This window comes from Colletotrichum graminicola, assembly GCF_000149035.1.
Source record: "Colletotrichum graminicola M1.001 genomic scaffold supercont1.85, whole genome shotgun sequence".
Lineage (NCBI taxonomy): Eukaryota > Fungi > Ascomycota > Sordariomycetes > Glomerellales > Glomerellaceae > Colletotrichum > Colletotrichum graminicola.
In genome coordinates, this window is record NW_007361089.1 from 13,199 (window position 1) to 34,201 (window position 21,003).

Consider the following 21,003-nt stretch of genomic DNA (forward strand, 5'->3'; position numbering starts at 1 on the left):
TAAAAATACTTTATTAAAGGCTAAGGTTAAAACCCTTTATAAGAAAAATAACCTACTTAACTAATATAAAAAAGTAAAAAAAACTTATTTAAAGTAAAAAGAAAGTCTTAGTATAGCTAATATATAAGATATTTAGTTATAAAGAGAGGTAATAACCTAGATTAAGAAGAAAATATATTAAAATAGTAGTTATAGATTAAGAATAAAAACAGGTAAATAGTAGTATAGCACCTATAAGAATATTAAATATAATATATAAATATACTAGTTTAATAAAGAAATATCTAAAGAATAGGATTCTAAGTAGTTTAAATTAATTTTATTATTTTATAGTTACTTCTTAGTTATATTTATAAAGTAGCTATAATTAGGTAGCGCACTTACTTATCTAGTGCACTTACTTATTATATACGCTATTAGTTATTATAAATATATATATTAGACTATTAATTATTAAATAGTAAGGATTATAATAGTTACTTAATTAATTCTATTATATGTTATATATTTATAGTAAATTACTATAGAAATAGGGAAAACCCCCTATTTCTTAGTTAGGAAATCCCTAGCTAATCCTAGCGATATTATTAGTAAAGTTACTATTAGAAGTAGGGCTAATTCACTGCCTGTTCCCCAACAATTCGCCGTAGGGCAACCGTGCATTCGCCGGTTAATTCACGTGTAATTCCGCCACATTTGACACAAGTGACCTTACAAAACCTCAGACCAATAAGACTACAGCAATCCAGGCCCACTATCTAATAGCTGTTAGTAATCATTCACAGAGACCCAGATTTGGGTCATGTGAGGTCACTTCGCACTCAATGGGATAAGAACCTTGCTGGTGCGTCATTTACAGATTAAGGTGAGATTAAGGTTCTCTATATAAGTTATGGATCACAACTGTGGACCTTTGTGACACACCATCTCAATAATCATGTGAAATCAACAGCTTCTACAATCCTGTTGGCTTTGAAAAATACTAAGCAGCACCATTTGAAGGAATCAGCAGCTGACAATGCTTATGATGCACATGTTAACAAAGCTTTGATGAGATCGAAAACTACCAGGCAAACAGATAAGTCTTGAAGTGTACGTACGAGTGCCACGATTGGCTGGAAGCAAGCTCGTTGATATACTATTACGCCTATAAAGATCCTTGACGCCTTAATTTTCTAAGCCTGAACAACCCGCCCTTCCGGTAAATTCACACAAGTCCTTTGGAAGGACTGATAGATTCTTCACACCAAGACCTTCAACTGTTGCCATCTTTCATGCCATTTTGCCGCCCGCTTTACTGGCCGATCTTGACATTCTTCAACATCTCACGACACTCAGGGTGATACATTCCGATGATGCATTGTTTGCCTGTTCAAATCACATATATATATATATGAGTCATACTGAGATAAAAGTTATCATTGAGAGATTTTGTTACTTACGGCAATCAATGAACCTGGGGAACAGAATGAAGAAGGGAACGACCCAGGCGATGCACTCTTTGCTGCACTTGCCCCAGCATTCATTAGGGATTTGTTCAGGCTTGCCTGCCATGCCCACAGCTACCATGAGGGCAACTATGAGGAGGGAAGTGAGTCCGGTGAAGCGCATGATTGATTTGTTTTGTCGGCAGAAGGAAATTCGGATGAGTAGGATCTTGGAATGTGTCTGGTAATAACAATGTCTGGAAAGAAAAGATGGTTGTAGGTATTGGGAGCTCGGGAGTCTAAATACTCCTGCCATTTAGGCTCTTTGGCTATCAAATTTGCTTTTATGTGGATTCGGATTCCTAAGCTACTCATCGAGGTGAGGGATGTGACGATAAACCAGTCGTGACGTTCATTTTGGCTGCAGATCTAAAGTCTATTCTCGATATGAACGGTCCACACAAGGTGACTGACCTTGTGATTTGCCTTTGAGTGAAAGACGTTCAGGTACGCCCTTATTCTTGGATCTGTCTGTAAAGCCTCTGAGGCGCGTCTGAAGCCTGAAAGGTTGAAAAGCACGCAAGTTTCCAATCCTTAATATATGTCATTTCAATCAAGGCGAAACCTAGGTCGGTAGAAATGGGGATATATCCATTAGTTATACTCTGTGGAATGGCGCCTGGATGGCCGTCGTTCTCTATTCTCACAATCACCTCACTTTAATTTGAATCACCCAATGAATCCCGTTCAGTAATCAAAACAGAACTTTAGGGCTTCAGCCACCAGCCACTCCTCTAGCAACTGCGAATGCACAGAATGCTAATATGTACAACCCTCCAGCGAAAAGAATGAGCCCATGATAGGCACCGCCCGACCATTGTAGGATGGCCCCGGCGAACGGCACGCCAACGAGGGCGGCTAAACTAGAGACGAAGAACGCCGTGCCGCTCCTCTTTCCATAATCCTCCGTCTTGCAAACCTGCCCCACGCATACGGGCGTCCGGCTGATGGCAGCGCCTGACCAGAAGCCATAGAGGACCGCAAATGCCGTTATAGGTGCCTCTCTTCCTTCATTTGTTGTCAGCCAAAGCCCAAGAATGAATGCGGAGCATATCAGCGTGGTGATACACATGACGTTGAAACATCCAAATCGATCTGCCACATAGCCCGGGAGGCCGCGGCCTGGTATGGCGCCGACGTTGAGGAGAGCGTTCAGAAGCAAGGCTCGTTGCAGATCGACACCCTGATGAATGGCGTAGGAGCATATGTAGGTATAAGGTATGAACACGGCAAACTCTACCAGAAATACAGCCAAGGTAGTAAGGCCAAAGCGTACCTCTGTCAAAGCTTTCAGGTCGATGGAGCCGCCACCCTTTCTGTTCGGTGGTAGCCTTTTCCGCAAAAGCGAACATGCCAATACAGACGCGGCAGCGCAAATGAAGCCTACGGTCCTGATAGCCCACGGGAAACCTTGCTTCGGGGCCATGTATAGAATGATCAGAGGGAAGACAACCCCGCCGACTCCTCCGGCCGTGCAAGCTATACCGGTGGCTATACCACGGCGCTTACAGAACCAATGACCGATGGACGCGATGCTCGGATTGAAAAGTAACGAGGCTGATATGCCACCAATAACTCCAAATGTCAGAAAGAACTGGTAGAACTCTACTCGGGCGCTGTCAGTTTGCTGTCATTTGGGTACTTGCTGGAAAGCAAAAACTTCTACCTTTGCAGACGCTCATGAGCATGACAGACGCCACAATGCCGATACATCCAGGGATTACTAGAAACCTCACCTTGTATGCATCAAAGAGAGGGCCTGAGCTCCAAAGGTCAGCTCCGCCAGAAATACAAGCTTCTGATATTTGGTGTTGCCTTACCGACTTGTGCGCCACAGAAGTACAAGAAGAAAGCATAAGTGCTGAAGACCCAGCCTATCGTCGACTCTGGGAGACCGTGAAGCTCGTGTTCGGTGATCCAGGCTTGGAGGACAGCCAAGGTATTGAGGAGTCCCATACATGAGAACATGGCACACCATGCACCCACCACAACTAGCCACGCATCGCGACCGCCCTCCGGGTAGGTTTCCGAGTCATCATCCAGCCCTAATGTCCGTGAGGTATCGATTAGCTTGCCAACATTCCGCAATACCAGCACTATACAAATCGAACTGAGTGCTAGGAAACGTACCTACCATTCATGCATGCTTCTTCGGGGGAGCAGGTGGATAGGTTTTCGGAGACGCGCATAATATTATTGATTGCGGGTGATGCGGCACAATCGGTTCCAAGCTGACCGTTATCACCTCTTGGGTGCTAAGTCTCATATATCTCATGTGTTTCTGAGATTCCCAGGCCTTCAAGCAGTCGTTCTACTCTCTCTAAGGTTGTGCCCAGCGAGTGAGTTGAAGAAGTTTTGTGCAAAGATGTCGGGACAGCGTGGAGCTAAGTGATTGCGGAAAGGCCAATGGCGGTGAATGTGTGATCTCCACTGCCTCCATGCTACTAGGTGCTTACAAGCGCAGCTATGACGGAAGCTTGGTCGATCGTTCAACGACCTCAACTTCGAACCCACACGCCAAACGATTTCATTTACTATTCAAGGCTTCAGATTACCAAAACGCTGTCTGATTTTGCTCATCTCATCAGAACAACCTAATTGGCGAGAATATTACAGAACCTTCGTCTTACTCTATCAGACTTGGAGCACTCTGCCGAAGAAGCAAGCTTATTCTTTAAATATGTATACGGCCCTTACCGGCTACTGTCGCTTCACCTCGTTGACAGAGTTGGGTGTAATAGAGTTCCCATGACACAACGTCCTTTTCTCTCGTTTGGTGTCCGGCCAACACTTCAAGCCTAGAAGTTTTCTCGCCACCAGAAGCTGAATGGAGAATTGGAAAGTAGTGGATTCATTTTCCACATTCTGTTGTTCTGGTGTGGTGAGATGCAAAGGCTCGAATAAAAGGCTGGCTGGTTGTCTACAACATTCCCCAGTTCAGAGGAATCACCAACCCAGTTCCTCTTCTTCTCAGCTTCGTAGTTTCACTAAATTTGCAACCAGTACCATAGAATTGGTACGAGTCCTTATCAGCCCATATATGTCAAAGCTAGAAGTGACCAGTTAATCGACGGAGGACTCGCCGTATCTTACACTTTACAATGACGCCTTCTTCTCAATATTAAGGCCGGAAAGGTTGGCATGACAAACAGGATTATTACATAGGACTTCATCCCAACGAAGCTACTACAGATCTTTTTCCATGTTAAATTTTCGAGCTTTCCTCCTTTTTCTACTGATATTTTGCAATATGGCAGGTCTTGAATCGCAGGAGCCGTCCAAGTTCGTTCCAGAGACCACGTTCTACCATGGTATCCCAGACGATTTACTACGCCCCAGAGGCTACAATAGAGCCTTCGTATCTCATGATAATTGGCCACAAAGCATACCAGTAGTCATACTAAGCCACACATCCGTTTCCCTATGACCATTTTACACTGCTCATAATGAGCTTTCGGTCATACCCTTCGCGCTCAAACTCTCCTAAGTGGCGCATATCTAGAAAGTTTCTTGACTCCATGGTAGGCATGAGAAGTATAAGGGTGGGTATTGAAACTCTGCCCTCATTTCACCCAATTAATGCCATATCCTAGCTGCAAGCCTCCGATCCCTATCGGACAAGTGAACTTTTCTCAGGTAGTGGAAGCCACATGTCGCCGTTTGGTTAGCCAATGCATATTTTAACTCTTGGTGCATGCTCATGAGCTCGGGATTGTCTTTTAGCTATACATTTCAGTTAGGCATAGGAATGAAGGAGGTTTCAAGACTGAAAGAGCTTCATCTCGCTTTCCCGTAAGCCTCATTCCACGTCCGATTCCCCAGCTCTTCGCCGAACAACGAATTCTGATGCCAAGCCGCATTCGAAGCATCGCTTTACATTAGGACAGCAGCAAGCTTTAATCCATGACCAAGATGGCAGACTCGAAAACCAGCGTTAAGATGTCCGCCGAAGCCTACCCCTACCGCGACGAAAAAACGCGTCACCTTTCGATCGACAACCGCCCCATCGACACCGTCACCTACAGACAGAGGACCACCACAACCCGTGTTGCGGTGTCGAATACAATATTGATCGGTATTAGTGCCGCGATCGGCTTCATGATGGTTACCGGTACCGATGTAGCACTCTGGCTTCTATTATACTTGGACCGAAAGATGCCGATCACCTACATGCTCGCCTGGGAGCTGTTTTTCGTAGCGAGTTGGGCCATCGTATCCTGGATCATGTACAAAATCCTCGTCTTCGTCAAATTCGCCCCGTTTCGAGGAGCAAAGCATAGCGAACGCCATCAGTGTTAGCTACATCACCATCGATGCTCTTGCTGGGTATCAACAAAGGATGTTTAAACGCCAAGGTCGATGGGTTTGGATTTTAATAGTGGTGTAGGAGCACAGCAATTGGAATCTTTTAGGCTCTCCCCGACTCTTCCGAAGTATTTTGAAACTTTCGCTGGGAATGGAGAAGGCAATGCATCCGAGTCCACGTTCCTAGGCGAGACCAAGCAACCAACTTTCCACAACTGCGACGCCTAAACATCGAGAAAGCCAGACGGTTTTTACGTTTCTGCCTATGTACAAATATTTTGGCTTGTCTGAAAATATACAATGAAGCTTAACCTAGATCTACCAAACGTGACCCGGTCTTCTTTCTTGGTGTCTTCCCCCTCCGCATAAGCACAACATTGGGTCGTCAATTAGTAGACGATCTTGACTGGTGTCTTGACGTAGGGAGCGAGGCTGGTGGCGCCGTTCATCTTCTGGTAGATGGCCTGGACGAACGCTTGAGAGCTGAGGTCGGCGCCAGCGGGGCTGGTGTGGGTGTTGTCCTTGATGTACAGAGCGCGGACCGCTGAAGAGCCGAGCTTGCGGTACATGTTGCTTACAGCCTGGTGATGGTCGACGAAGGTTACGGCGGGGGTGTTGAGGGCGGCGGCAGCCTTCTGCTGCATAGAGACGAAGCGGGAAGGGGTGCCGTCCCAGGTGCCGGTGGCCCACTGGTTCTTGGGGGTCTGCGAGCTGAGGATGACGGTGGCACCCTTAGCCGTCATGAGCCTGGCGGCCTGGATGACGTAGAAGACAAAGGTGTAGACGGTCTCGCCAGTCTTGTCGGAGATACAGGTCTCTGTGCCCTCGCCGGGGCAGACGGAGCGGCCGTTATCGTTGGAGCGGGGCGAGCCGACATCGTTGTGGCCGAACTCGATGACGACGATGTCGCCGGCCTTGACCTCGTTGGCGACGCTCTGGAAGCGGCCCTCGTTCCAGAAGGAGCGCGACGAGCGGCCGCCGATGGCCCGGTTGACGACGGCGATATTCAGGTACTTGCCGACGTACTGGCCCCAGCCGTCCATCTGAGCGTCGCTGCTCCGGGCCATGGTGCTGTCGCCACAGAGGAAGAGAGTTGGTGCCCGAGCAGCAAGCTCGGCAGGTGCGGCAGCGGCCTGGAGGGCGCCCAGCGCCAGAGAGACGAAGAATGACGAGAACTTCATGGTGCAGATGTGAGAGCTACCCAGAGAACCGAGGCGAGACAAGGGATAGTAACGGGGCAGCTGAGCTATCGGAGGTGGCCGTTCCCATGATAAGATGCTGAGTCCGTTCTCTACTTTATAGCATTCTAAACATCGGTTAAGTCATGGTCTTCTTGGACCGACAGTTAGCAGGCAGTTTGGGAGAGGTCCCACTCCGCTCGGCCGAACTCCAAGTTCGTGTGATTTTTGGTTTGCCAAGACAGTCAGACATAATGTTCCGCCAGTCGGCGTGACTGCACGAACGCTGATGGAAGCACAGTTCATATATTGCTGATGCGACCTTGTTTGGTCTCAGGGGGCTGGCGGCTTGACTCTACTCGAGACCACAGATTACCCGGCCGGCACTGCAACAGTGCGAGAAGTGACCGGCTACAATGCTGCACCTGGCCTATTTCGTCGTTTCGGAGCCTTCAGCCGCTCGAAAATCCGTCCAGTATTTGAGATTCGATGCTTGTGGAGGCGAGATTGCTCCCGGGGTCATGAGTTTATTCATTAGGCCCTTGGCCCTGGCCCTCTGCCCACTTGCCGCCTGGTGGCTTGGCCCGTCGCATTGGGGCCCTGGCAGACCCAAGCACCTTACTTCTTTGCCGACAAGAAAGAAGAAATGTAAATGGGCCGCCTAGGAGTTTGCGGGGGTGTGCCGATCCATGTTGGAATTACTCCAGGCTTAGGGAGAACTGACGGTTCACTCGGCTGATGTTTGATGCGAGGGAGGAGGTGGTGCATTATGTCAAGGAGGAAGGCCCTTACCTGGGTTTGAAGACGATAGACCGCCACTTCAAGTAAGACTGTTACTCTCACGGTCCGTTTGGTGACAAGGGTAACAGTCTCCTGGAAAGACGGGGACAGGGGCATCCGGGATGCGAAAGGCGGGGTAGGGAACTGCGGGAGGTCGATTGCTCCCGTCTTTGCTCCGGCGTCTAGTCTAATAGCCCTCTGACCTTCGAAAGCTTTCGATCAATATTTGGGTGAGTGTACAATACATATGCTTGGCACCAACAGAGTATTTCGAGGAAACAGGCAAGGAGATCCAAGCAGCTGATGAGGGCTTCCTGCCATGTATGTTGCCATTTAAACCAAATGCTGAACCCTTGGAGCTCTTGTGTGCTCTGCCACCAGAGGCCAGTCGGCAGTAGAAAAATAACCGCCTCAATGTCAGCATACGCTCTTCAACGCACATTATCCAGTCGACACATTTGCATCAAACAATAAAGGCATGCTGCTGTTCAGCCGGCGTAATGATTTTAGCGTCTAGCTTACCTAGGTAGAATGGACATGTTTAGTTCTTGGAAAACCATTAGCGTAACCATCTCTGCCTTTTGCTTCCCACATATCCCATCACAACAAACAAGGGCGACTCTGCAGTGAGAACGAGGTATGTCACAGTCAATCAGCAGCAAAACAGATGGTGAAGATGCTATGCAGCCAGCCCTCTTTCGCCCAGCCACTTATCCCTGCATCTTTGCTAGCTACTCGACACTCCCGTCGTCGACAAGGACGTCTCTCCTGTCCACCTTTCTATTGACATCCGTGGCGAATTCTCTGCAGGGTAACGACTGGAGCGGCCGACCAAGTGGTCTAATCAAGTACGACGGCAACGGCCTGGCTTTGGGTACTTGACCGGATAAAGATCGGTTGCTGTTGTCGACATCGGTCATGCCCTCGAGATAAGACCCGGAACATGGTCAAAACAGTCGATGTTACACCCGCAAAGCATATCGAGTGCTGCACTAGTCTTCCCGTGAGGAGGACCTCGACGTCAGCCCTCGCCAGCCTCCCCATACACTCGTTCCGGAACAGATCCAGGCCGACCACGCCCACGTACGTCTTCAGCTGGCCGAGCAGGCCCTCCACCACGGCCCGACCCGGCGCCACGTTCAGCGGCACCTCCGACTCAGGCCTCCCCGCCTTCTCACCCAGCACAGCCCGCCACGTGATCAGGTTGCCGTTCGTCTTCCACAGCAGTAGCGGGCTCATGACGCTGTCCTCCAACAGGGCCGTCCGGTCGTCGAGCATTGGGTACACCAGCACCGCCCACCGCAGGGGGGGACAGCCCCCGGTCCGACGCCAGTAGCGCCGCGCCGGCCGCGATCCCTCCACTCGGTGAGTCCCCCATCAGGACGATCCTAACGGCGTCCACGTCCCACGCCACCGCGTGTGCCGAGACGTGCCGCAGGCCGTGGAACACTTCCTCGGCGGCTACGCCGCCCGGCAACTTGGGCGCAAGGCGGTATTCCACCGTGAAGAAGGGCATCCCCGACGACTCGACCATGCGCTTAATGTCCGGCGCGTAGATTTCGACGTCGCCCGCGACTCAGCCGCCTCGATCATCGCCCGGGTCGAGAAGCGGTGGAGCCCGACCTCGGCACCGTCGTGCGACACGGAGGGGACCCTGATCTCGCGGACGCTCGCGGACGTCGGCTGCGAGCGGCGCATGGCGTGGAGGATGGTATTGGTGAAGTTGCGCAGCTCGAAGACGTCCTTGAACGGCATCGGCGCGGGGCCTTGGTTGGCGACAGCAGCTTCGTATTCCTGCCCGCCATCCCGAAGACTACACCCTGTCCATCCTTCCACTTCGGCCGGGTGAAGCGCAACAGCCGCTCCCTGGTCGAATTATAGTACTACAGATCTATCAGCACTTCTATCGTACGATACTCGGGTCCCATTATTCTCGGGGCTGCAATGATTCCGAGACGGAGTGCCGAGACGCGGGGGCTGAGGACTAAATTGTCCGAAATAACGTTGAATGAGGTGTCGTCTGCCCGGCCCCATGGCAGCATCGATTCAGGACATTGGTCACCGCGGTCGACGAGACGGACGAGCGCGCCTTGGCTCTTTCTAAGCGTCGCGGAACGTTGTAGGTCTCAAGTGCGACCAATTCGACTCGGGCAAGCGGGAAGGATCCAATCCACCACCCTCACCATGCGTCACCTCCCTCGAGAGAAACCCCCATTGTCGGAGTTGGAAGAGCAAGGTTCAGCGCGAGCCCCAGATGGTAAGCTTCGGAGTTGTCATCCGTCAACCGACAAGGAATAATGACTGGGCACAACGGGGAGGAACAACAGGAGACGCAACCCCCACCCGCTCGTTCTGAGAGACTTTCAGGAAGCCCACTTTCCCGAGTCATTCGATCCGCGGTGCTGTTGGACCTCCCACTTGTACGAGCAGCTGAGGGACCTACAAACAAAGACAACAGGCGCGCCTGACGGATACAAGTCCGAGAAACATGCGGGCGCAAGGCGATTTGGACACGAAGGATGGAGGCCAACGTACGTCGGTACCCAGGGCAGTCGGACGTGGTCGGAGAATCACACTTCTCGCGGCTAGTGTTCCCTGACGATGGTTATTTTGGCGCAGGTCCTGACAATATGATGCTCGCATCACGCTCCCAATCGTCATGTCCCTGAGTGTGTGTTTAGTGTACAGGCGACGACCTCTGCGCCCTCGGGTCTGTGGTGTGGCGACGGAGGAGGTTCGCGAGTTAGAAACAACCCATTGGCGCGTTTCAAGTGAGCATCAAGCCCCAAAGGGAGTCGGGACAGAATGAGTTGGATTGGTGACTCCTATTTGTCCCACACGGCCGTCAGCATCGCATCAGTATTACCTGCCGCGACTCCCCAAATGCACTTGCATCAAGCTAAGGCCTGTGCCGATCTGGCAAGGGCTGAAATGCTGTCAACCGGCAAGGGAACATTGGAGAGGGGAGTGTGTAACGAAAGGGAGAAAAATAGAAGAAGAGAGTAGAGCCGACCCTGATACGCCCGGAGCACAACCCCGAAAGGTCATCTCACAGTAATGGTGATATGCACAAACCCACAGCTCGGCGATCTGCAGCCGGGGTGCTTCTGGCTTCGCGATCGCAGAGTAACCACCATTAACCAGATGGCACAAGTATGTAGTAGGTAGTAGTGTAGGGGTGACCAGATCCTATAGGGAATTGCAGATGCGCCATCGGCAAAAGCGGCCCCCTCTTCCACAGGCAGTCGCGCTTAGCGGCATGGAGAAACAGGACGAGATCAGATTAGAAACGCGGAGCCACCCGAGCCAAGGTGACAGAGTCTTTGCTGCACGGTGATAATGAACATAGAGTGTGCAGGGCTGGTTCGGAAAAGGCAGGGAGGGAGAAGGTTTGGTGGTACGAGTTAGCAAGGGGCTTCGAAATCGTGCGAGAGGAATAGGCCCGATCTAGGGGGGAGGCGCCGGGGTCCGATTCAGGACGTTGGCATCGGGGCTGTGAGTGCTCCGATGGCACGTCGGCTCGCCCGATTCGTCCGTCTAGAGCACCAGTTCGTGTGGGCACGATGCGGACCGCCCTGCAGACGTTGAGGGGATCGTGAAGTCCGGGTCCACCGCCGTCCGATCGACGACACTTCGCGTGAATCAGAAATAGAGGTCCCGTGAGGCCCCAAGCCCCACTACCCCCAGGTACTATCCCCAATTGTCCGTCCCCTATTATAGGAAGCGATGGAGGCAGACTCGGGCCAACCGTGCATTCACTTTCAGGTCGGTCTATGCTGGGCGTATAGTAGGGCTTGATACATACATGTTCACTTGTTCAAGCTGTGCGCCCAAGAGGAAATGTGCACGGGAAGGGAATCTTATGTGGCGGATAAGGGGTCCAGAGAAGTCCAAACCCCAAGGCAACTGGGAATAAACATTGCGCTGAAACCCCGAGAAGTGACAGCTAAGTGACGGATTGCCAGGATGCCTCTCCAGGGGTCGAGACAGATAGGTATGGCACGCGTTCCGCTATGTCAGGGGAAACCCATGGACAAGAGCGGAAGCCAGAAAAGCTATGTATGCCCTGCCCTTCTCGGGCGTATCGGAGAAGCGAAGGCCGAGTCGCCAGCACGCCAACAAGAACACAAAACATCGGCTTGTGCCAACGGCCCGATGGTTCGGCTTGATGCAGTTACTTTCACAGGCCTACGGAGTACGGGAAGTGAAATAGGCTTCGTTCAGGCAGTCCTTCCGGCGGGTCGGTCATGGAAGGGATGCTTTGTGGTGGGAGCAAGCTATTGGCTTGTAGTGCGACTCAAGGTGAAAATCACGACCAGGGCCACTTTCGAGGTTCCCTCCCTCTCTCTCTCACACACACTCTCTTTCTCTTTTCCACCTTCCTCGGCCGCCGCCCGTGGCGTACATAGTAGAGAATACCTAGTCTCCCAAACGGAAGGTCCCGGTGCCGTGGGCAGGCGGCTATGTGCGTAGGCGGATGTCATTCTTCTTCTCCTTCCCTGGTGGCTTATTCTTTTGGCTTACCCCAGGGACAACACGGCCTTGGTGGCGCAAAGTAGAGGGAGGCACTAGTGGAAACTGTGCATGCAAATAGGGTGGTTGACCATCGCCCTTTTCAACCGGAATCGAGATCTCTTAGCCCTGGCCAAATGCCGTGTCATGCCCAGGTTGGCTTGCTTCAGCACTAGCGGCCGAGCCCAGCCTGGCGGGTTCGAGCTCTTCTCCGCAGTAGCCCGTAGCTAGGCACACCGATCGACACCGTCGGCGGTCTCGAGGCTAAGCGGGAAAGTCAATGCATCGAAATAGTATTAGATCGTAAGCGTTGCGTGATCGTCATGAAAGTTGACTATCGTTCGCCGTCGCCGAGTTCAGCTGGGCCTTTGCAGAAGCTGGCGCGAAGTGCGCCTAAGCAACTGGTTTCACCCGCCAGCCAAACTCACAGGTTTTGGAGCAGAGACCCCATCCCATGTGAAGGGAAAGATGGAGAGAAAGAGCATGCACCTCCGTCTGCCTCAAGAAGGTAGCGACGGCCGAGCAAGTACTCTACGTGTGCAGTGCTGCTTGAGGCACTGACAAATACCTACGTCGCAATTCTCTGATGCGTTCCTCGGACACCGTCGTGTTACCATGTCCCCTCGCTCGACCAGCCGACACGAGTGGCCCGCCAGGCTTTACGTCAAGTCCAGGAACGTGGCGTCGACTCTCCGCCGTTCACACGTGTAAAGATTGCCAAGAGACCACCTCCGGGAGTGTAGTTCCAAGAGCGCTATGTGCCACTACGGATGTTCCTGTTACCGTTCAATTCCCACCCAACTGGATGTCCGTTCAAAAAGCTCGACTTTGCCGGTATGTGCCCTTGGTCGGGTGAGACCGCCTGTTGAATGGCGTTGCTTGCCGTTTGCTCCGAATCCGCCGGCTCAGGCGAAGCGCAAAGAAAGAAGAAAGCCGCGGTGCTTTGGAATCAAGATAGCGCACGAATAAATAGGGTCGGCTACGGGATCGTGATACGGGGTAGGAGGCGGATGCTCGATTAGTCTCTGACATCCGGAGATGAGATGCGGCGGCGCGATCGATCGGCTATTTGGAGACGAGGCAAGAGGTTTGTTTGCTTGGGGTCGATACTCGAGAGGATCGTCAAGCTCAGCATGTCATGCAATCCCTGGCGAGGATACTACTCAAACGGACGAAAGTGTTCGATCAGTATCTCGTCATACAGTCGATACTGTAGGCGCGGTTGCGAGAGACGAGGGAGCGTTTGTTGGCAGGCGCACTGTTCCGTACCATACTTGTATAATCAGTAGGGTTGGAGAAAGCAGAATGCCATGGTTCACACAATGGGGATTTGCGGAACATGTGGGTGCTCGGTAATCTTGTCTTGCCTTTCCTCTAGTGTACCCTACTGCGTACATAAGTTATGTTCCTTGCTGTTGCTCTGGGGCGAGATCGCGCGGCTGTCTCATTTGCCCGGAATGATTCCCGTCTACAGGAGTGGAGGGGTCTGATAGGCTCGTGTCATTCGGTCACTTGGCCACCGTACAAGTAAGTGCCCATGTTATGTAGTGTACCTACACTACCTACTCCTTGTGTTCCACGGAGCTGGTCTTGAACTCCAGGACGTGGGGAACAACCAAAACAGCATAGTGCCTTACGAAAAAACCATGTCATTTCTCGTGGATAACTCCCTCCCCTGTTCAATGGATAAACTGCTCAAGACCAGGTTGACTCTGCAGCAGTGGGGGCCGCAGGCAGTAAGCATACTGCATGTACGGAGTACGCTGTACCACCTATATGTACTATACTGTAGTGGGGGCGTGCGGCCCGGCGAGCTAACCCTTCCCGGGCTGCCCATTGAATCGCAATGTATACAGAGCCTGAGAAGATTCCGAGTTTTCTCTCGCTTTCATACTGGCAGTGGCACGTAGCGTACGAAGTAGAAATACTAGGTGTTCATATCCGTACTCTGTGGCTGTGTCTGTGTCTGTGTCTGTAGAAACTGGGGTTGGAAGGGGGTGGATGCTCCAGGCGGAGGGTGTGGCAGTAGATGATCGAGGCTCGACATACAAGCAGGTAGGCTGTGCGGTACGGAGTAGTTGTACTTGTGCATGCAGGCCTGTCGAACGATTGGCAGAGGGGTTCGTCCCTATGGGCGGCGGTCTGTCAAACTCCGATTGTATCTGTACCTTATTATTGTTTCACGCTCCAGTACGAGGCAAGTACCGTGATGAGTTGGAGAGGCGAGTGGCCGCGGACTCTTCGCTCCGCGGCGGCCTTCAGAAACAGACGGCGCAACTGCTGTTGTCAGGTCATCTCTGTCCCTCGCTTGCCTGTTTGTTGAACCGCGCATCGATCTCGATGTGACGTCAAATTCCAGAGAACTTGGGAGCCGCTCATAACACCCTGACATTGAACTATGTAGGCCGACAGGAATCGCGAAGAGACTGGAGAACGGAGGGTTATTTCCAAGGGATTACCGTTCGCGAACGTAGGAACACGGCCAGCACCCAGCACCGGTCAACCACCGTCTGACCGGGTCAGCCGTCGTGGTTGCAACCATGGGAGCACTCGCCGCCCCAAGGAATAAGGTAGTGTGCACCATGCAACCATGTACAACGTACGTGTAAAGTATCTGTATCTCGGAGATTCTCTGATCCCTTTCCTGCCCTTCTTCCCCGCCCAGGTTGTTGTTTGATGTGGCGGGGTAGCAGCTTTACTTCCTGGGCGGCCTGTGACAATGGCCTGTGCCAATTCGCGTTTTCTCCGGTGGCCCACGAACTACAGGCTCGTCCGTCTCGTCGTGTTGACATGGCCACCCTAGCGTGTAAATACTCCTTGACAGACAACAACTCGCTGGTGTGTGCTGCCTGCGTGAAGGCCGACGAGCAATGTCATCCGTTTGTAGGTTGTTTACTTTCAAAAGATGGCTTACCCGGGTTTGGCGTAGCTTTCCACAATATTTTGCCAATGAAGCTTTTGTGCTGCTGTTCTCTGCAAACACGGGCTCTGCCTACAGAATACCAGTGACCATCTGAGCCAAAAGTTGAGCATCAAGGCTGGTTGCGAGACACTCACGTAGAACCCAATGTAGGTACACGTAGGCAATGTCGCCGCCAGGTCTAGGCCTTGGATGTATCAGGCGGGTCGGGGTTTACGGGATTTCCACAAACGCCGGGCTGCAAAACCTGGTCTGCAGGTGCCACGTTCTGGAGACCCATTTCGGGGACTGCCACATACCGCAATGCTGGTGTGACCCGTGCAAAGCAGGGTACATACACACACTTTCCACGATAGGTAGGTCTTGCGAAGTTTACGAAGCGCGAAGCCTCCCATGGCCGGCCCTTGGCAGGCGAGACGTTGCGGTGCCGGGCGCCCCCAGCTAGCTTGGATGGCACGTACAAATACGCTAGTAGCAGTGCACAGGGTATATATGGATCCGTACGCCTGCCCATGCTGGAACCTCCCGTCGATACCTCCGGTCTAGACAGCCAGAGATTTAAGTAGCCGGCTGTAATATTGATGGAAAGGTGCGTAATCAGTTGGACAACGCAGTGAGGGCTTGTGGTGTGCTGTGGGGATTCCATGCCTAAAAAAAAAATGAGCCGCCGTACGGTATTGTTTTTTGCAACTTGGAGAAAAATACCCAAAGTGCGGTGTGTTGAGGACCCTTCGTTGCAAACCCATCCCAGCCAGGCTGTGGGGGGACCTGGTTTTCGAAATTGGACCCTGGGGATCGATCCCCATCCCTGACCTGGTTATGTCGTGTCTGCTCTGCTTGTCCGAGGCGCGGACGCGGATAGATTGAAATGCCGAACGTCGAGTGACACTCCGATCCGTGGTGTGTTGTTACCGTAGCGCTTCCCGGCTCCCTTACGCCTCACTACAGAGGGCACGCCTCTTGCTCCTCCCCGCGGGCGGCCCATAGTGTAGGTATGCTGTTGAATTGGGTAGCCGAGACGGTCCACAAAATCCATAAGCATGGGTTGTGGCGAGAAGGTATGGTGGCTCAGGATTGTATGTCTAGGCAGCTGTGCAATCGTCTATACCGAGTACCCAGGTAGCTACGCAGCTCCTGGGCCATATTCGAGGGGGCGTGTCGGCTGCAGGATGGCAGCCGCCATTCAAGATGAGACCGGGGTGTCTTCCTCCTGAGGCAGGTTAACTCATTGGCATTATGTAGTCTCGAAGAGAGAGCTCCTTGGGACCGTTTCGAGAAGGATGCAGCATGGGCCCCCCCCTCAGGACGCGAAAACGAAAAAGAAAGTAAGACATGGCCCAACTGTCCCGATAAAAAGCAGCTTCCAGACTGGCACGAGCTCTCATGGCTGTCTCTCTTTTCTTCGCATGCATGGAGATGGAGGAGAGACAGGTCGGTTCGAGAGGATACGGTAGGGTGACTGGGTATTTTATTTCAAACCCGCGAAGTGCTTGCGATGGATCATCCGAAGGACATGGGCCGAGTAGTGTATATACGAAGTCCAAGTGGGCACAGTGGCTGCAGAGAAAAGAAGGTATCCGTAGAATTAGAGGCAAGCAAGCAAGGTAGGTAGGTATATGATAAGGAAAGAAGAAAAGAAGTGAGGTATGCCCTTGCTGGTCGGTCTGGAGTGCCCGTCCTCAGTAATGTGAATGTTGTGATTGGGATGCGGGTCGAATGGGTGTCGAAACAGCAGGCGCGGCCAAGGAGGTACTTACCCTAGGCGCACCTGCATAGATACCTACCTAGACAAGTGGCGGGCAGGGTTCTGTTTAACATACGTACATACCAACCAAATCCATAAGGTTGGAGCTGTCAGTACAAAAATGCCGCCTGAGCGACGCATCCAAGCCCTTCACTACAAATTCAAGCGTGCAAGCGAGCAAGGCAGCTTGATCAGCAGCTCGTCTAAGGGGGTCGACCGCCACGCGGGGATACATCAACGGAAAGAGCAAGGTTATGGTGGTATTGGCTCTCTCCTTCTCCGACCTATCCCTCTCCCTCGATAACAGGTGTCGAGTAGGTTACTGTAGGTATGAGTAGGGAGCGGCATAAGAAAAAAAGAAACCATGTTCCCACGAAAAAAGACGGCCAGGCAAAGGCAAGTCGGCTGTGGTGAAAACATGGGAATCATGGGTAGGAAGGCGGGGGGGTTGCAATGGGAAACAGGGTGCTCCGGTAATCCTCATGATTCCATTCTTACCTCACTTTGACCTGATCTGCCCCGTCTGCGTCCGCATGCGCTTGATTTGTCTTGGGGCTGGTGGTTACCAACTTGGTACCTTGGCAAGCTCAAGCCGCGCATGTTGCTTCTTGCTTGTTGCTCATTGCTAAGCGGCCATTTGCGTGGCTCTGACTGAACAACAACTTTCGGCAGAACAACAGATGGTAGTTTAGCCACAACTTACTCCTCTCCCACCCCTTCCCCAAGAAAGGAAGCTTCCAATCTCGTCATGCCAGCATCAAGCCTGGAGGATATGGCCCGGGGCTGTCTCCCGCCCTGTCGGTTGCACTTAGGTGGGTCCCATGGCACAGGCCGAAGCTCGAGCATGCGGATCGCCCCACTCGGTCAATGTTCCACCCCACGTCTGTACCTACCACGAGGGTGACTTCTTCTATGGGGCTGTTGCTCCTGCACTCTTCCCAAGTAAGAGACCGGCACGATACCGACACGAACATTGCACCGATGGAAACAAAAAAGAGCACATCAAGAAACGAAGCAGTAACCACGATATTCCACATGTTAGACCAGTTCTTACGTCAGTTTCCACTCGGTACCATATCAAACGCTGCACCGCAGGAATCCATCTGCCTACATCATACCTACCAAGGCAGGCAGGCACCATACCACCTACGTACCGTAACTGCCAAACGACCCAATACTATACCCAATGCAGCAAGGTTCGAATGAGAGGGGCCAGAGACGTGGAGGGCAGCAGCCGGATTTGTTCACGCAGAGAAACGGGAGAGGGAGGGAGGATGGCGGAGGGGGAAAAAGGCTCTTTCCTTCGATTCAGATTCACAGCTTAGATACACAGTACATGTTCCCGTGTGGGGCTCAAGGTGTGTGGGTGCAGGTGGAGTCTGACACTAATCCCACGCCCCTCCTTCCCATCGAGATCGATCATCAGAGCGTAACCAGATCAAACGCTCCTAGATCGTCTTGTCTAGCGATCGAAAGCAGTCGAAATGCCACTTTCCCTTTCCGCTTGCTCTTTCGACGCGGATTCCACATGCCCAACCCAAAGGTACATGCGCTTGATTGCCTGCCTACGTGGTACCTGGTCTGTACTGTAGTGTACAGATAAAAAAAATCAAAGATTGAGAAAAAAGGAAAAAAAAGTCTAGCACCTGCCGCACACCCCACCCCCCAAAGAAGGTACCACCACCACTCCTCCTCCTGCTTCTCTTCCTCTCCCCGCCAGTCTCCTGCCAAAGTTTCCTACCACCCAAATCCGAAGCTGCCATCCAACATTGCTCTGGCCTGTCTGCTCCGCGCCCGTTCGTTTCTCCCGAGCACGAACCCTTGGATTGTATAAGATTTGCTTACCGCCCTGTCCCACCTTTTGTCAACTCATCTTCCCACACCCTTCTGGTCCATCAACCGGCAACATCTCTTGAACCGACCAAGGTATTCCGACCGACAATACACAGTTGCACGCCTTGTCAACTACTACACCGTAGAGTAGAAATCAACATCATACCAACCATAGTCGCAACACCAGGCGCTTTAGGCTTCAAAGGTTCTAGCCACGACAAAGCCCATCGCCACACCTACACAGCAACTCCCAGTAACCACCTTGACGGACGGTTTGCGAACCTCTTCGACCACGCCACCACTCCTTTCGTACCACTCCCTTCGTACCACCCTCTTCATCCTGTTTATATCAATCGTCGATCACCAAGTCTCCGACGTCAACACAATGCCTAAGCGATCCTTGGACGCCAGCAACTTGTCGCCCGCAATGCAGACGGACAGGGCACAGAAGAAGGTACCAAGCAACCCCAACCACCATGTCTCTCTCATGGCGTTGAACAAGTTCAACACTGTGACAACATCGTCTACCCATCCACATACATCGTGTCGTTTACGGCCCAGAGTCTTGCGCTCTCTACTCCCCCTTGAGTAGTGATGCACCTCTCCAGCCACACCGCGCCCAGCAGATGCCGTACCAAAAACTTCCCCATGCATGTCTTGGGCTAACCTTGATATCACATAGACGGAGAGGTCTCATGAAGAGAACCAGGAACGTGCATACATTGCCGCCTCCCGGCGAGCGGACCGCAGCATCGAGGCTCGCGTGCAGTCGGCCAAGATGGCCAGCGAGATTCACAAGAAGCGTACCGGCAAGGGTTTCAAGATTTCCGAGGCAATTGTGCAGGCTGAGGAGATGTATGAGGAGGAAGAGGACGACATGCCCAGGTCTTACCGCATGCTTGCGGCTCACCTACAGACCGGCTCTGCCGAGTTTGATTACCGTGTAAACGCCTTCCTCGCCAACCGGGTAGCGATGGCAAGCATGGTTGCTGGGCTTCGCAACGAAGAGTGGGCTCAGAACCCTATCAACAAAATGTTCGCTGAGCAATTTCCCAATGCCAACAAGCAAGCTCAAGCATTATCACGCAACATCACAAACTCCATGTATTACCAGCCCGTCGCCGGCCGGCACCCAGTGCAGCAGCAGCAACAACACCCTCAGCCCGAGAACGCGGCATCGAGCCCGTTGTCTCCAACCTTTGCCTCGGCAAATTTCCAACCAGAAAGTCAGCAGTATCCGAGAGAGAGAAGGCAGTCTGTGGCTTCGCCCATGGATATGGCCACGCCGACTGCGAGAGACAACGCGCAGTCCCCACCCGCTCTGTCTCCTTCGTCTGAGGCGGCAGCCGGCACTCCATCGACGCGCACCGCTTCGACATTTCCTTCGCCAATGGCGAGCCTCGATCACAGCCTCTTCCCGCCTGGATCTTCGTTCACGGCCGAGCTGCCTATGGATGCGAAGATGATGGCACCCAACTTTGACATGAACGACCCCATGTCCCACATGTTTCTGGGCAACCCGCTGCAGCAACACGTGTTTTACCCGGATACGCATTCAATTTCTGATCTGAAACATGATCAGCATTTGAATGATATGACCTTGGCCAACCACGAGTATTTCAACGGCGATTTGAACCCGTACGCTTCCCGCTTCGATGACTCGCATAGCGGAGCGACCACACCTGCACTCAACGTCAACGACAACTGGGACGCTTATCTCGACTTCGGCGAGCAGTCCGACACTGGCGCCATTGACCCGACATTGTAGTCGGCATACCACACGGTGTAACTTGACACATTGAAGATTGGGAGGATGTAATGAGAAAGATCCAGAAAGAGGAGGAAACCCTTAAGTGGTATGATATGATGAGAGAGGACCCTGGCTGGTTCACAAGCATGACTTTTTAGAGTACGCATTTGCATCGGTCGGTCCACAAAAGGCGGCATGGGATACCCATGGGATGGCATTAGGCAATCCTTTCGGCGTTTGGTACGGGATATTTCATCCCATTTCTTTGATATATTCTTCTGTTTTGTTTTGTTTTTTCAAAGTTCTGTTCTCAAAGTCCGTCATTGTTAGGACTCGAGGACACGTATGCTTCGGCATATGCTTTTCCTTGTTTCTTTTTGCGGGCAACGCGTTGCCGAAATCTACACGCCAAAAACGTGGCCTCTGTATGTTTGTCCAAATTCGGGAATTTGATGGCATCGAAGGGGGTATTATAAACGATGCATAAGCCTTCA

The 21,003-nt window shown here is 52.1% G+C and overlaps 6 protein-coding genes across 6 annotated transcripts; 2 read left to right on the forward strand and 4 right to left on the reverse strand.

Moving 5' to 3' along the window:
* Nucleotides 1-1,294: 1,294 nt before the first annotated feature.
* Nucleotides 1,295-1,611, reverse strand: GLRG_11364 (uncharacterized protein; the record flags this gene model as incomplete). Its single annotated transcript, XM_008102048.1, has 2 exons — nt 1,295-1,368; nt 1,443-1,611. 2 exons carry the CDS (start codon nt 1,609-1,611, stop codon nt 1,295-1,297), a joined length of 243 nt encoding a protein of 80 aa, XP_008100239.1.
* A 591-nt stretch (nt 1,612-2,202) lies between these two features.
* Nucleotides 2,203-3,676, reverse strand: GLRG_11365 (major facilitator superfamily transporter; the record flags this gene model as incomplete). The annotated part of the gene is made up of 5 exons (XM_008102049.1): nt 2,203-2,670; nt 2,764-3,114; nt 3,224-3,246; nt 3,308-3,532; nt 3,622-3,676. The coding sequence occupies 5 exons, from the start codon at nt 3,674-3,676 to the stop codon at nt 2,203-2,205; spliced, it is 1,122 nt and encodes a 373-aa protein (XP_008100240.1).
* Nucleotides 3,677-5,390: 1,714 nt separating this feature from the next.
* On the forward strand, nt 5,391-5,786 carry GLRG_11366 (uncharacterized protein; the record flags this gene model as incomplete). The annotated part of the gene is made up of 1 exon (XM_008102050.1): nt 5,391-5,786. One exon carries the CDS (start codon nt 5,391-5,393, stop codon nt 5,784-5,786), a length of 396 nt encoding a protein of 131 aa, XP_008100241.1.
* Nucleotides 5,787-6,181: 395 nt separating this feature from the next.
* On the reverse strand, nt 6,182-6,973 carry GLRG_11367 (GDSL-like Lipase/Acylhydrolase; the record flags this gene model as incomplete). The annotated part of the gene is made up of 1 exon (XM_008102051.1): nt 6,182-6,973. The coding sequence occupies one exon, from the start codon at nt 6,971-6,973 to the stop codon at nt 6,182-6,184; it is 792 nt and encodes a 263-aa protein (XP_008100242.1).
* A 1,617-nt stretch (nt 6,974-8,590) lies between these two features.
* Nucleotides 8,591-9,505, reverse strand: GLRG_11368 (alpha/beta hydrolase fold-3 domain-containing protein; the record flags this gene model as incomplete). Its single annotated transcript, XM_008102052.1, has 3 exons — nt 8,591-8,993; nt 9,064-9,325; nt 9,382-9,505. 3 exons carry the CDS (start codon nt 9,503-9,505, stop codon nt 8,591-8,593), a joined length of 789 nt encoding a protein of 262 aa, XP_008100243.1.
* Nucleotides 9,506-19,144: 9,639 nt separating this feature from the next.
* Nucleotides 19,145-20,527, forward strand: GLRG_11369 (uncharacterized protein; the record flags this gene model as incomplete). Its single annotated transcript, XM_008102053.1, has 2 exons — nt 19,145-19,213; nt 19,442-20,527. 2 exons carry the CDS (start codon nt 19,145-19,147, stop codon nt 20,525-20,527), a joined length of 1,155 nt encoding a protein of 384 aa, XP_008100244.1.
* Nucleotides 20,528-21,003: the final 476 nt, after the last annotated feature.